Below are 13,866 nucleotides of genomic sequence, written 5' to 3'. Positions count from 1 at the left end.
AATGTTTATTTATTTTCGAGAGAGACAGAGACAGAATGCGAGTGGGTTAGGGACAGAGAGAGAGGAAGACACAGAATCTGAAGCAGGTTCCAGGCTCCAAGCTGTCAGCATAGAGCCTGACACGGGGCTCCAACTCAGGAGTTGTGAGATCATGACCTGAGCTGAAGTCGGTCGCTCAACCAACTGAGCCACCCAGGCATCCCAAAAGTTATTTTTAAAGAAACAGAATAAAATAAGTTATTTTGTGGGTTGAATTAGGTCTCTTCGAAAAGATACGTCCATTTCCCTACCCCCATACATATGAATACAATCTTATTGGAAAATAGTGTCTTTGCAGATGTAAATCATTAAGGCTCTTGAGATGATATCATTCTGGGTTTAGGGTGGACCTGAAATACAATGACTGGTGTTTTTATAAGAATGAGAAGAGGGAGTTTTAATGCAGGCACATATAGTGAAGACTATGTGAAGATGGATTAAGAGAATGGAGTTATGCTGCCACAAAGCAAGGAATGCCAGGAGCCACCAGAAGATGGAAGAGGCAAAGAAAGATTCTCTCCCAGAGATTTTGGAGGGTATGTGGCCTTAGTGATACTTTGATCTTAAATTTCTGGACTCCAGAATTGTGACAGAACAGATTTCTCTTGTTTTAAGTTACCCAATCAGTTTTAACACACCCAATCAGGCAAACATTCCAGATTTTTTCTTTGTAAATCCATATTTACTTTCATTTATGAAAATTTCCTTCCCCTCCTCATTAAGATTTTGGCCACAGGTTAATACTGGTGACTTAAATTGCAGCAAAAGAATTCAAAGCATTTGGCTTGTAATAACCAACAAATGGGCACTTTTTATGTTAACATACACATTTAAAAACTTTCCTTTTGTCAACCTAGTCATTACAGTCAAGAAAAAAGCAAGGAAAGTGTGCCAGTTTATTGATTTGTTGCTTATCATCTCTAAATTCTCCCTTTTGACTGCTCTGTGAAAATGGATTTGGGACTTCTACATACTTTTCCTTTTGTCAGCTAGAACTGAAGCTTTGTCAGTAGATGGAACTGGAAAGAGTGAAGTATGAAAGGGTTTTGCTTCCTGTTTCTGACATTTTTACTGGGTAGACTGCTCCTCCAGCTTGTACAGATTTCTCCAGTGTCTTGTTCTTGTGGTGCATTGTTTGGTAGCACCCCAGCACCTTCTCCTGGTACCCTTCCTTTGGTGGTTTTATAGTATATCACATGCTTCTGGTGATATACTTTCCCATGAACACATTTCTCGGGCACCCTAGAGGACTGATCCCAGAGGGTGGGCTTCTATAAAGCTCCAGAGGCCAAAGTTCCAGTGATTTCCGGAGGTTGTAGTTTCAGCTTGCAAGGTACCACAGCATATTTCTTGCCATTTAATGAACCTTGGATGGCTTTATTCTCTCCAACCAAATCTGGATCTTAGCCCTAAATTGGGAGTATGGGTTGAGGGTACTATATCTCAGCTCTAGGGGTAGTGGCTATTTTATCTGCTATTATGTATCTGCTATTCCTGTATTTGTTAGAATTCTCTTTACTCCTTACTAGGTAATATCTCATTACTCCAGCTTCTTGTTGTCGTTAATAATTCTGTATCTTAAACTTTCCCTATTCAAATTACTATGTGCCTTTTCCCTCCTGATTGCACCCAGACTGATCCTGAGATGATCACTGGAAAAACAATGTCCTATAAAGTTTGAAATATGACACAAATATATTCATATTACTTTTACAGCAAGCAATTCCTGTGAAGTGGGCACAGCAAGTACTATTACCTCACATTTTATAGATGAGGAATAAGGTTCACAGAATTTAAGTAAGTTTTCCAAAATCCTATAGTCATTTTTGTTATCTGTAAAATGGGTATAACAATGGAACCTACCTCCTAGGGTAATTATAGATTAAATGAGGTGAAGTATGTACGGTGCTTAGTACATGGTAGTGGCTTGATAAATGTTAACTTTTATATATATTGTACTTGGCTTGTAAAATGTATTTGATCTCGTGTTTTGCTAAACTACTTGCAATGGGTTGTTTAGGACTTATTTGTCTTTTCAATATCTAAATTTTTTTTCTTTTGGTTAATGGTATTTTTCAAGTAGTACAGCATAACCACCAAAGATAGAACTATTGTATCACAATTACCTTGCGTGGTTATTTCTCCCTAAGGGGAAAAAATGGTCAGAGTGAGAGCTAAACAACCCAGGCTGAGATTAGGTCAGTATAATGCAATTCTGGGTTAACTGTGATAAATGTCTAAACTCTGAGTGAGGAAACCAAATTGCTAAGAATCCATCCCTAAACTTAAAAAGGTAAAACTTTCAAATTTGAATATTTTAATGAATGTAAATGGTACATGCAGCTTAAACATAATCTCTGGTCTCACTGGGTTCTGCTTCTATTAATTACTTTTTTGGGTTAAGGCTTGAAGTGGGAACAAAATATTAAGAAACAGTAGGGAAGGAGACTCAGTTCATTACATATGTACCAATTACTCTACAAATCTTTTAATCACTTAAGACTTTAGTAACCAAATACTGCAAGTCGGTACTGTACTAAAATTTTAAGATTATATGTATTCAAAAAGATTGTTCCAAACCTTGCATACAGATATGTAATACTACACAAAACTACCTTTGCATACAGATCTGTAATACATAAAAATCCATGGTCAATGTAAAATACTTTGGCAGTAGTTGAAAATACAATTGAAAATTATCCTACAAGGGACGCCTGGGTGGCTTAGTCTGTTGGACATCCTACTTCAGCTCAGGTCATGATCTCATAGTGGTGAGTTCGAGACCCCGCCCCCCGCCCCCAACCCCACCCTCCCATGGGGCTCTGTGTTGACAGCTTGGAGCCTGGAGCCTGCTTTGGATTCTGTGTCTCCCTCTCTCTCTGTGTCCCTCCCCCACTCATGTTTGCTCTCTCTCTTTCAAAACTAAATAAATATAAGTTAAAAAAAATATCCTACACGAATGAGACAGACATGGCATGTGTTAAACTCACAGAAGGGGAAAAAATAAAATGCCTCATATCTGATGGCAAATTCCTCCCACAGTATCGGTTTTTAGAACTGGTCTTTATAACAATATGAACCTTGCCCCCTGGACTGGTAAGTACAACATTTAAATCTGGTACAAAAACCATTTTAAAGAGAAACGAGTGACGTCGCTATAGGGGCTCTTTTTCTTCCGTCAGTCACAAGATCCTTCAGTGACTGGCCTCTTTTCGGTGGAGGAAAAGGCAAAATAACCCTAAAGCCTCTTTGGTGACGGGACGAAAAGGAAGAAAGCCAGTTGAATCAAGTCAGCGCCTCACACATTCTTCACAACGCCAGAGGGAATGGTCCTCAATGGGAGAGTCCTACTGCCCTCACAGGAAGGGAAACTGTCTCAAGACCTCTCTTAGGAGAACGCCACCATGGAGTTTTAAGGCGTCTGCCAGAGCGTCGGCCGTCAGTTTGCACCGCCCCCTGTTTCCGGGAGCGGTAGCTAGGCAACTGCCGGCGGTCTAGGAGAGCGGAGGACACTTTGTTGCTTTAGTGCTCCTAGCGGCAAACGACGAGCGCTGCAGTTCCATCTCACAGGTTTTACCCTCTGCTCTCTCCACCCCCTTTACCCCCGTCCGCCCCTCCGCCACTTTGGCTCCTCCCCTTTCTTCTCTCAGGCTCACTTGCTCGCGCTCTTGCTCGCGCTCGTGCTCGCGCTCACTCTCACTCTCGTGCTCGCTCTCTTGCTCGCTCTCGCTCGCTCTCGCTCTCTCTCTCCTTCCTCCTCCGCCTCCTCTGCTCTTGGGCTAGAATATCTATGGGTCGAAACGTGATGCGATGAATCCGAGAGCGACCGAAACTAGGACGAGGAGTGGGGCGGAAGCGGCGGGACTCCTGGGCATGGGGGCTTCACCACAATAGAGGCAGCGCCCCCACCCGCCCCCGCTAGCTCCTCCGGAGTGGAGCCCCCAAACCCCTTAGGGAAAAGGATGGCGGCGGCACCTACCCAGATAGAAGCCGGTGGGTAACTGTGTCTGGGGGCTAAGGAGATGGGAGCTTAGCGCAACGGCTGTCAGTTTCTTTTGAAAAAGCTTCTGTTTTTCTTTACCTCCCTCTCAACCTCTTTTCCCCTCTTCCGCAGAGCTGTATTACCTGATCGCTAGATTCTTGCAGTCCGGACCCTGCAACAAATCCGCTCAGGTGAGAGGGAGAAGATCTGGGAGTCGTGGGGAACGGTCCCAATGGGGAAATTGAGGCATCGGGGCGTGCGGTTTCCCTGAGAGTGAGGGAAAGGCCGGCCTTGACTAGTCTTGCCGTCAGCGGCTGGGTTCGAAGTGGGGAGGGAGGAATGGGTTAATGGTCTGAGCTGCTCCTCATATTCGTTTTTCCCTTTTGCTCAGGTGCTAGTGCAGGAGCTCGAGGAGCATCAGGTACGGAGCCCCTTCGGGAAGAGGTGGGGAGGGCTGGGGTTAGACTGGAGGAAGGGGAGGGCAAGTCAGGGGCGGAGGACTGGGGCTGGGAGGGAAGCTTGGATCTGGGCACTCAGAACTGTTGTCACTGGAGTGAACCGGCTTTCCTCAAAAGGGGCGGATATCGCTGGGGTCTTAACTCGCCCCCTCTTTATGCCCGTGGGAGGCGGTTTTTCAGGATTTCCTCCCTCTCGGCCTCCTGCTTCCTACTCTGGACTAGCTTTGAGGCAACAGCTATGTGATTCGAGAAATACGGACGCCAGAGGGTCGGGGACCAGGACCCAGGTTGGGTCGGCTTCATTGGGAGCTGAGGCTTGGCCTGTATGGTTTGCCCACCCCCCCACCTTTTCTTTTCTCCCGCCCCCAGTTGATTCCGCGCCGCTTAGACTGGGAGGGAAAAGAGCACCGAAGAAGCTTCGAGGATCTGGTGAGTAAAGTTTTCATTTCAACTTAACCCAACTCTTTCTCCACTCCCTCCCCACCTTGTTCCTCCAACCCGCTCCCGATCCCTCCGCCTCCCCAGCTTTAGAGCTCCTAGCTGGGCCAAAGAACGACTGCCCCTTCCCCGCTCCCTGCCAGTCAGAGAAAGGGTACCTTGCCCTTCCCTTGGCCTCCCTTATTTCCACTCGAAAACTTTGAAGAATGTGAGTTATCAGGGATGCCGTTTTGTGGATTACGAATATGTTACCAACATCGAGAAAGGCCCATTGTAGGGGGAATAAGGGAGAAAAACCAGGGGGTTATCTTGGGGCACGTACCAAGGACTGACGTTGGCCAATGACAGCGTTGGTAACAGCCCAGAGTTCCGGATTAGTGGAAGAAAACTGGTTTCTGGTTGGTCCTGGCTTGAAATACGGGAACTAAGGCCAGGCTTAGTCTTTTTTTGGGGGGGGAGGGGGGGTACGGTGGAGGGAGCTCAGGGAGGGGAGTTAACCGACCCTGAATTGGGCAAAACGACACAATTAAAAATAATGGGAAGCATCAAACGAATTCCAAAATTTGCCGGTTTTAGGTAATCGACTACCGAATAAAAAAGCATAATTGTGTATATCATATTTTAGAAAATAGCTCATTAAATCATTATTAGATCGCATTTCTGCAGATATATTTTCATTAAACAACAACTATGGATTATGACCTTTTTGAGAATTTATGAAACAGGATCTGGGATTTAGAAGGAGATAACAATGATTATATTTTAAAATATACTTTAGTGAAAGACCAAAGGCATTGAATTGACTGTGTTGTTTCTCCTAAATATATAATCCATAGTGAACATGCACCTTCTGTTCAGCATTGATACAAAAAGGTGATCTTTTTTTAGTTTGGGGAAGATGTCCTCTCGCGTTAGCCACTGGTACAGTGAATTGGAAGGAAATGAAAAGAGAAAGGGGTGATGTTACTAAAATCTAAATTCAGCTATCTTTCCTTCAAATAAGATCCAAATGGAGGAAGATCAAAGTTAAAGTAAGTTAAAGGGGTATGGTAGACTCTAAATATAAATAAAATGATTTAATAACACAATATTTAAACTGATTTAGTATTCGTTTGATAATTCTTTTATATTGAATTACAATAATGAGGCCATGTTAATGGTTATTACTAAGTAATAATTTTAGTTTGCTATTTTATTTTTTGCAAATCATAAAATGCTCTAATAGTTGTGATATGGATAAATTCCAATATCTGTACTGTTAATGGTAAAAAATTTTCAGATGGATAAAAATTATTTTGTAAACACTGTGTGTATTTAATTTGTATTTATCAGTGTATTTAATTTGTAGTCAGACTTTTTGTTGGACTGCAGTCCTGCCAAAAAAAAGAGGCAAAACAGTGCCTACCAATATATATTTAAACACTTTATGACTAATGTGGTTTGGAAGATAGTTTTATACTGAGGTGTATTGAAGATGTTTTCATTGACATTTATGTGTAAGCAGACCATTTCAAGTAAATAGCAAAAGGAGACTTAAAAGAAAAAGCTTTTTTAAAAAAAGAAAAAGCTTTTTAAAAATTACTTGACAGTAATAAAAAGCAAATGAACATCAAAATAATTAAAAACAGTACTAACCACACACAAACATAAAAACAAAAAACAAAAACAAAATTCAGTTTACTAGACTTCATTTCCTTATATTATAGAGGCATATTTTTACATAACTAGTCAATGTCCATTTTATGCTTTATATTTTCTTAACATTTTTTGTATATAACTATATTTGAATAGTTATTGTCATTTTAATGTTAAGAAAAGATTAAGTTTGCTATGATTTGAACTCAACATTCAGTTGAACATTTGGGTTCCTTCTAGGTTTTCACTAATATCTTTGCATAGTTAAGTAGTCTTGTTTCTTCCTTCCTTTTTTTGGATTTATTTTCCTGGGCTATTTTTCCAAAGTGGAGCTATCAGGTCAAAGGGTCTCTTCAGTTTTATAGCTTTTGTGATGTATTGTAAAATTGGTCTCCAGAAGATAATACTAATTCATGATGTCACCATCTAGGTACTTAGAGTGAGTTTTTAAATATTTTTTGAATCTTTAGGTGGCTTTAATGGGGTGAAAATAGCCCCTAGTTGATTTAATTTGTTCTCTTTTTTTCATTAGTGAGGCTTAAATTTTAGCCAGTTTTATAGTTGTTAATCCGTTTGTGTATATCCCTACATATACCTGATTTTCATTTTTGTCTTATAAATATATTGTTTGGTTTTTCATATTTCCTTACACATTTTTATTTTTATATACACAGAATTTCATCTATTGTTTGAACATTGTCTATATTTTAGACAGTGTATCTTTTTAATTTTTCATCTTGTACACTGAAGTTTTTATTTTTCTGGGATCCAGTGTTTCTAGGAATGTTATATTTTGATGATATGGTCCTATTTTAAGTCAAAGATCTGTTTTCTACCTATAGATTTCTTTGTAAGGGAAGATGGGGTAGGGCTGAGTGAGAATTTGAACAGAAGGAAAAGAAATGGAGTGGCTGATAACTGAATGTGCTGTGATAGATTGATAGATGCATCAGTTTTATAGTTGATTAAAATTATTTCACATTTTATTTTTGATTTTGTGTGGCTTCATTGTGGGAGAGATGGATTTTTTTCTTAGGGTAGGTATTTTTTAAAATGCTGTTAGAACAATGGATTTATACAGTGTGATCTTTGATTTAGCTATATGTTTCAGGTTGAAGTTTAGGGTAAAGTATTAAGAAGTATAACCTTATATGTACTTACAGTCTTTATAAGTAGTATAATCTGATATGTTAAATTATATAGGAGTACTTCAAACTGAAGATGTATGAGGGTATAAAAAGGAAAGAATACAAATGCATGATGCAGAGGTAAAGAATTATAAACAAGGATATCAAAATACTGAAATAAGATCACATAGCCATGCAATATGAAACAAAAATATTGCCTTTCTGTCTGTATATATACTTTTACTTAAATTGTCTATGCTGCTTACCTTGATTTATCCAGAAGAATATTAGGATAATAAGTTGGATTTCTTCAACACCTCATTATTACTGTTAGTATTATATATCTAGAAATCCTTCTTTTTTCTTTCTTAAATCTGATTTAGTGTTTTACTTATAATTTGGAACACAATTAAGGTGCTATTTTATTAAAGCTACTGCCAGGCAAGTATTGACATATCCAGATCTGAAGTGCCTTTTAAAAAATGGGCCTGTATATGAAGCGTTTGCCAGTTTATGTTGAACTATAAGGTTTTTGAATATGGCATTCAAAATAAGACATTCTAAATTAACTTTCAGAATTTTAAGTAATGATACAGGGAGAAATTTGAAGTCATGGTGAGTGTTTTCAAAGTTTGATCTGGACATTTTTCATTTCTGCTTGACTCTTGTTTACAACATAATAGAATTAGATTTGCTTCTTACAATTTATCTTATGGTAGATAATTTAAATAATTACAGATGTCTGTTCATTTTTGGTGACCCTGTTGAATTGTTGGCTATTTTATTGCTTCCTCCTTGGAGCTTTATTGGGGACTACAAACATAGTAATGAGGGGTATGTGTATGTGTGTGTGTTTAAATGAACAGTTTTTGTTAGCATACAAATTTTATATATTGAAATTGTGACTTGGAAACTTTTTTAAAGGCATGTTTTAATATTTTTTAATCATGTTAAGGGGACTTGTATCATAAGACTGAACCAAAGGCATAATTACCTTTAGGTGTGGTATATAATGTAAAAAAAAAAAAATATATATATATATATATATATATAATTTTTCATCTCTAGAATTGAAAGCCTTAATTAGTGCTTTCATTTGGAGTGACATAGATTGTATTACCTTCATTTTATATTCAAAAGACTTGAAGCAATTTTATGCTATTAAAAGAAAGTTTATCAAGATTGTATGTTCATTACTATCTTTAAAAAATATGTAAGTATCTATTATGATATGTTATTGTAAGAACTTGAATCTGCATATAACTTATGCAAGTTTAAAAATATTTTCACATTATCTCATTTGATCCTCACAAAGTACTTTAAAACACTGTATTTTAGGGGCGCCTGGGTGGTGCAGTCGGTTAAGCGTCCGACTTCAGCCAGGTCACGATCTCACGGTCCGTGAGTTCGAGCCCCGCGTCAGGTTCTGGGCTGATGGCTCAGAGCCTGGAGCCTGTTTCCGATTCTGTGTCTCCCTCTCTCTCTGCCCCTCCCTCGTTCATGCTCTGTCTCTCTCTCTGTCCCAAAAATAAATAAAAATAAACGTTGAAAAAAAAATTAAAAAAACAACAACACTGTATTTGAATTCCAGACATGCCTATATTTTTTTCTTAACCTTACCCGGTTCTTGTTCTCTAATTACTAATAATCGCTTAATTTGTTTATTAAATAGTAGAATGATTTCTGAGTGCTGGCAGCATAGTTATTGCGTCTCTAAGTGTGGAAGTAATTTAAGTGTGTGTGATTTATTAACTGCTACATGGATACACAGCCATAGTTAGGAAGAACAGAATGCATTTTGGGAAACCAAAAGGCATGTGCTGCTCAACCCCAATGGGATATAATGCTACCTGATAGTTCTTATGGTAGAGAGCAATTGATGCTGGAAACTAGTTTTCCTCACTTTTGATTTGCTTGAGCTACATGTACTCTTTTGCTTTCTATAATATGTTGGCTTTAACTATTTGTCTGGATTGATCATTGTCTTTTTTCACACTTTGGTCTGAGAACATATTTTCAATGATTAAAATCCTTTTGGAGATTTATCATTAGTCTTAGGAAAACTGATAACTCAATACAAATGAGATGGCATTAAGAAAGTGAAGAGAGCTGCTGTTAGGGAGTAATAATTTGGGTTGGGTGAATGTCCCTTATAAAATTTTGTCCTGAAAGCACCTTTGTCAATTTGAATATTAGTTTAGTTTGTGTTTTTGTTCTTGGTTTACTGATGTTGATTACTGATTGATTAATAAACAGGTCTTTTTTTTTTTTTTGGTAGAGAGCAAATAAGTAATTTCAAGGCAGTTTAGTGTTTGTGTTAAATTTTGGGGATGTCCTTGTTTGATATTTCTCATATAAGATTTTGTGAGTAGTATGTAGAAAAGACCATAAGATTTAGTCTGAGAGATAGCCTTTACTTGCTGAGTGACTGTGGGCAAGTTAAGTTACTTAACCTCTCAGGGATTCAGTTTCCTAAAACCCTCTGTCTATTTTACAAGGTTGTTCTTGAACCAAATGAGTTAAATATGAAAGAAAGCATTTTGTTAATTAAAAATGCATCGCAAATTAATTGGTTACTGCATTTTAAAACTAGGACATAGGGGTGCCTGGGTGGGTAGGTCTGTTAAGTGGCCAACTTCATCTCATCTCATGATCTTCCAGTTTGTGGGTTCAAGCCCCGCATCAGGCTCTGTGCTGACAGCTCAGAGCCTGGAGCCTGCTTCAGATTCTGTGTCTCCTCTCTCTGCCCCTCCCCCACTCATGCTCTGTCTCTCTCTCTCTCTCTCTCTCTCTCTCAAGAAAATGAATAAACGTTAACAAAAATTTAAAAATAGGACATAGAGGTTGAATGGAAAATGGACATCTAAAGAACTATGACCCCACAATTTATATTTTCTTAGCTAGCTAATAATCACCACCTAATTTTTATAATATTTTTATAAGGTGAGGAGGTATAAAACAGTACCATTGGAAAAAAAGTATTTAAAAAGTGAGTGTTAGAATTGAACCTGAAATGAGTGTTTTAAAGTGCATCTGTGTTAACTCAAAACAAGAAATTATTGTTATGTCAAAAGATGTTTAGTGTTGTTTGCATTATTATTAATTAGAGAAAGGCAATTTAGTACAATGCTGGTGTAGTATTCGCTGTTGTTTGAAGTGGGAGGTATGTCTTTCTGATGTCTTGTTGCAGGGATCCTCAACCCTTCTGCTTGATCTTTTCTTATCCCGAACTTATTTTCTGTGCATTATTGATAAGTAATTTCTTGTTTTTTAAATTACCTTGTTGAAGATGTTTTCTCATCTACCATGGTAGTTTATAATAATCTGACCCTCAATTATTATTTGTGTGATTTTCTTAACTTTTGTTAGAAGCATTTCATGATACATGTTTCTTAGGCTTATTTAATATGCTAGATGGTACTGAGTTCTTTTATTGGACATTTCTTTAAGGATAAACTTCTAGAATGTGGGTGGGCTCCTTGTCCATGTCTTGACATTATCTGTCCTCAAGGTAATGGTACTTTCAGTACTTGCCTTCTTGAGGTACTGAAACCCAGAGTATACATAAGCCTAGGTGGGTTGCTCTTGACTTTCATTCCTGAGGAAATCTTAAAACTAATAGAAAAAAAATGCTGTGAACAATGATTAACGTTTTGAAAAGAAAGTGATAGGAAGCCTTAATGCTTTGTAGCTCATTGTACAAACCAGTGGTATTACTACAGTAGAAAAGCCTACCTGTTTTATTTACTTTTGTGCCCAGTTTTTTCCCTTTCCTCCTTCAAATTCAGCAAATGTTAAAACTCAACACTTTAAGATATAATATTGGATTATTGCAGACATTTATATTTTACTGAAATAAATTTCAATATCAAAAAGAAAATAAACTTACTTTTTGTGTTTTCTTTTTTTATACATGTATTTTTTTCTCTTCAAAATCAGATGATACTCTGCGAGGTTTTTCTAAGTTCCCTTTATTTATTTATTTTTAGTTTTTAGTTTTGGAGAGAGAGAGAGTGTGTGAGTGAGGGAGAGGAACAGAGGGAGGAAGGGAGGGAGGGGGAGGGAGGGAGAGGGAGAGGGAGAGAGAGAGAATGAGAATGAATCTTAAGCCCGATGTAGGACTTGATCCCATGACTCTGGGATTATGACCTGAGCTGAAATCAGGAGTCAGATGGACACTCAACCTACTGAGCCACCCAGGCGCCCCTCTGCGAGTTATTTATTATTATGATTTTTTTAACTTAACATCATGGAGGAGAATCTTAAACACTGAGGGATATTATGTTAGTCATTGTGCAGAGTACATTTACTGGGTAGGGGTACCTTTCTCTTTGCCTGGAATGGCTTCCTTTCCCTTTGTCTATCTTATGAATTTTCACTTAGGCTTCAAGTGTGCAATTGGACAAAAACCCCTACTCCTAGGCTGATGTAGGTACTGTATTTCTTTGCTTCTAATTAGCCCTCTGTACTAACCTCTAGGCATTTGTAGCTTTGATTTATTTACTAGTTTGTTTCCCCTTCTGGGACTATGGGTTCCCTTAGGGCAGGAGTTTAATCTTCCCATCTCATCTCTGTATTTTAAATGCCTGAATGAATGAATGCATGAATGAATGATTTTGTTTTTGTTTTACAAGTCATATGAGGTAGTTATCATTACTCCTGTTTTACAGATGCAGAAGCTCAGGCTCTCAGACTGAGTAACTCTGCAGGTCACATAAGTAGGAACTGAGGATGGTAAAAAATTGAAATCTAAGTCCTTTCTACTGTATCACACTGCCAGAAGCAGTAACAGCTAGTAAATTTTAGAGCCTGAATAATCTAGTCTTCCAGATTTCAAAGTACTATTTGATGTATTTAAAGGCTTGCTGTATTTTTCAAAATCTATCTTGTTTTCTGTCTCTAAATATAAAAAAGATCATGTGACTAATTTTTTGCATGTGCTTCTCCCCTCCCCCCACACCAAAAAAATTTAAAATCTCGGATAAAATGTTATATTTCACTTTTTCAACATATGGTCCCAGTTTGATTCTTCATTTTACCTGTGCAATCATGATCTTAGAAAACAAAACACAGAAACAATTATCTCTTTTATTTGTTTTTTTGGAGTTACTTATCCTATATTTTCTAAAAGCCAAGGTAAAAATGTTATCATTGCTATATGAAAATTAGTATTTCAAATGTAGTGCTTGTTGGTATGGGCCTTGTACCTTGAAATTAGGTACCTTTTGCATTTTATTCAATTCCCAGCTGTATTCCTTTTAACTAACTATGATGAGTAGAATCATGTCTGTGAACTCCCTGGTCTTCTCACTTGTCATAATAATTCTGAAGTGTGGTGATTCAGTTGTTAGATTTGGTATATATCCTATCTTCCTATCAAGCCAGTCTTCCTATCAAGAAGGCTTCATTTAATTTCTTTCAGTTTATTTGAATTTAAATTTTATATTTTTTTGCAGTCTTTTTGTTAGTTATCTTAATAATTTTCCAACTGCTTTAATAAGACAGTAATAGAGCAGTGGACAGGGAAACACAGATTTCTGTACGTTCATTGTGACCACTAGACTTCACTTCTCTGGATCTGTCTTTCCTACTATAAGATGTGAAGTTAGGTTAATTATGCACAAGGATACTTATAATTCAAACATTCTATAATTTAATTCCTTGGAGCTGTTTTACAGAATAATATAGAAGTTTGTAATATACTTTTGAACTTTGTTTTTAGAGAATGCTTTTCTTCTGCAAATATCAAAGTACTTGTTGTGTTGTTGGCCATTATATTCCAGAGAGAAAAATGTGGTTAAATAACTGAAATTAAAGTATTTGAGCTTTAATTGAAAAGAGGGGCTTATAATATGTTACAAATTTCATAGAATATTTTAATGCATACTTTTTTATATTACATTATATTATTATATTCATACATAATTCTAATATAGAATTTTTTAAAACTTAGAAGAGTAATTATTGAGAGTAGATGAGTTTATTTGCCAAAAAAGATCACCTTTAAAAAATTCCAACATTAATCAAAGCAGATGGATTGAAATAAATGTCGACTACCAGTTATAAGTCCTGAAATTTGATTTAGAAGAAACTATTATTGCAAGAACTGAGCTGATAGAGTTTGAAAGCCTGTTAATGTTATTTAAAGGAGACGCTAGCATGTTCAAATTCAAATGTATTGTTATTG

The 13,866-nt window shown here is 37.4% G+C and overlaps 1 protein-coding gene across 3 annotated transcripts in view; it reads left to right on the top strand.

Moving 5' to 3' along the window:
• Nucleotides 1-3,742: 3,742 nt before the first annotated feature.
• Nucleotides 3,743-13,866, top strand: part of BRWD3 (bromodomain and WD repeat domain containing 3) — a 250,993-nt gene continuing 240,869 nt past the window's right edge. For all 3 annotated transcript variants that reach the window (XM_047076281.1, XM_047076280.1, XM_047076279.1), the window contains exons 1-4: nucleotides 3,743-4,032; nucleotides 4,154-4,212; nucleotides 4,413-4,442; nucleotides 4,849-4,908. In XM_047076281.1, the coding sequence (XP_046932237.1) occupies nucleotides 4,002-4,032; nucleotides 4,154-4,212; nucleotides 4,413-4,442; nucleotides 4,849-4,908 (180 nt within the window). In that variant the 5' untranslated portion in view covers nucleotides 3,743-4,001. The remainder of the gene's footprint in view (nucleotides 4,033-4,153; nucleotides 4,213-4,412; nucleotides 4,443-4,848; nucleotides 4,909-13,866) is intronic.

The sequence above is a fragment of the Lynx rufus genome, unplaced genomic scaffold (genome assembly GCF_022079265.1).
Source record: "Lynx rufus isolate CCGP_SWC_20201006 ecotype Redwood Valley unplaced genomic scaffold, mLynRuf1.p SCAF_14, whole genome shotgun sequence".
Classification (NCBI taxonomy): Eukaryota; Metazoa; Chordata; class Mammalia; order Carnivora; family Felidae; genus Lynx; species Lynx rufus.
The sequence above is the reverse complement of the archived record's forward strand: the minus strand, read 5'-3'. Positions and strand labels throughout refer to the sequence as shown.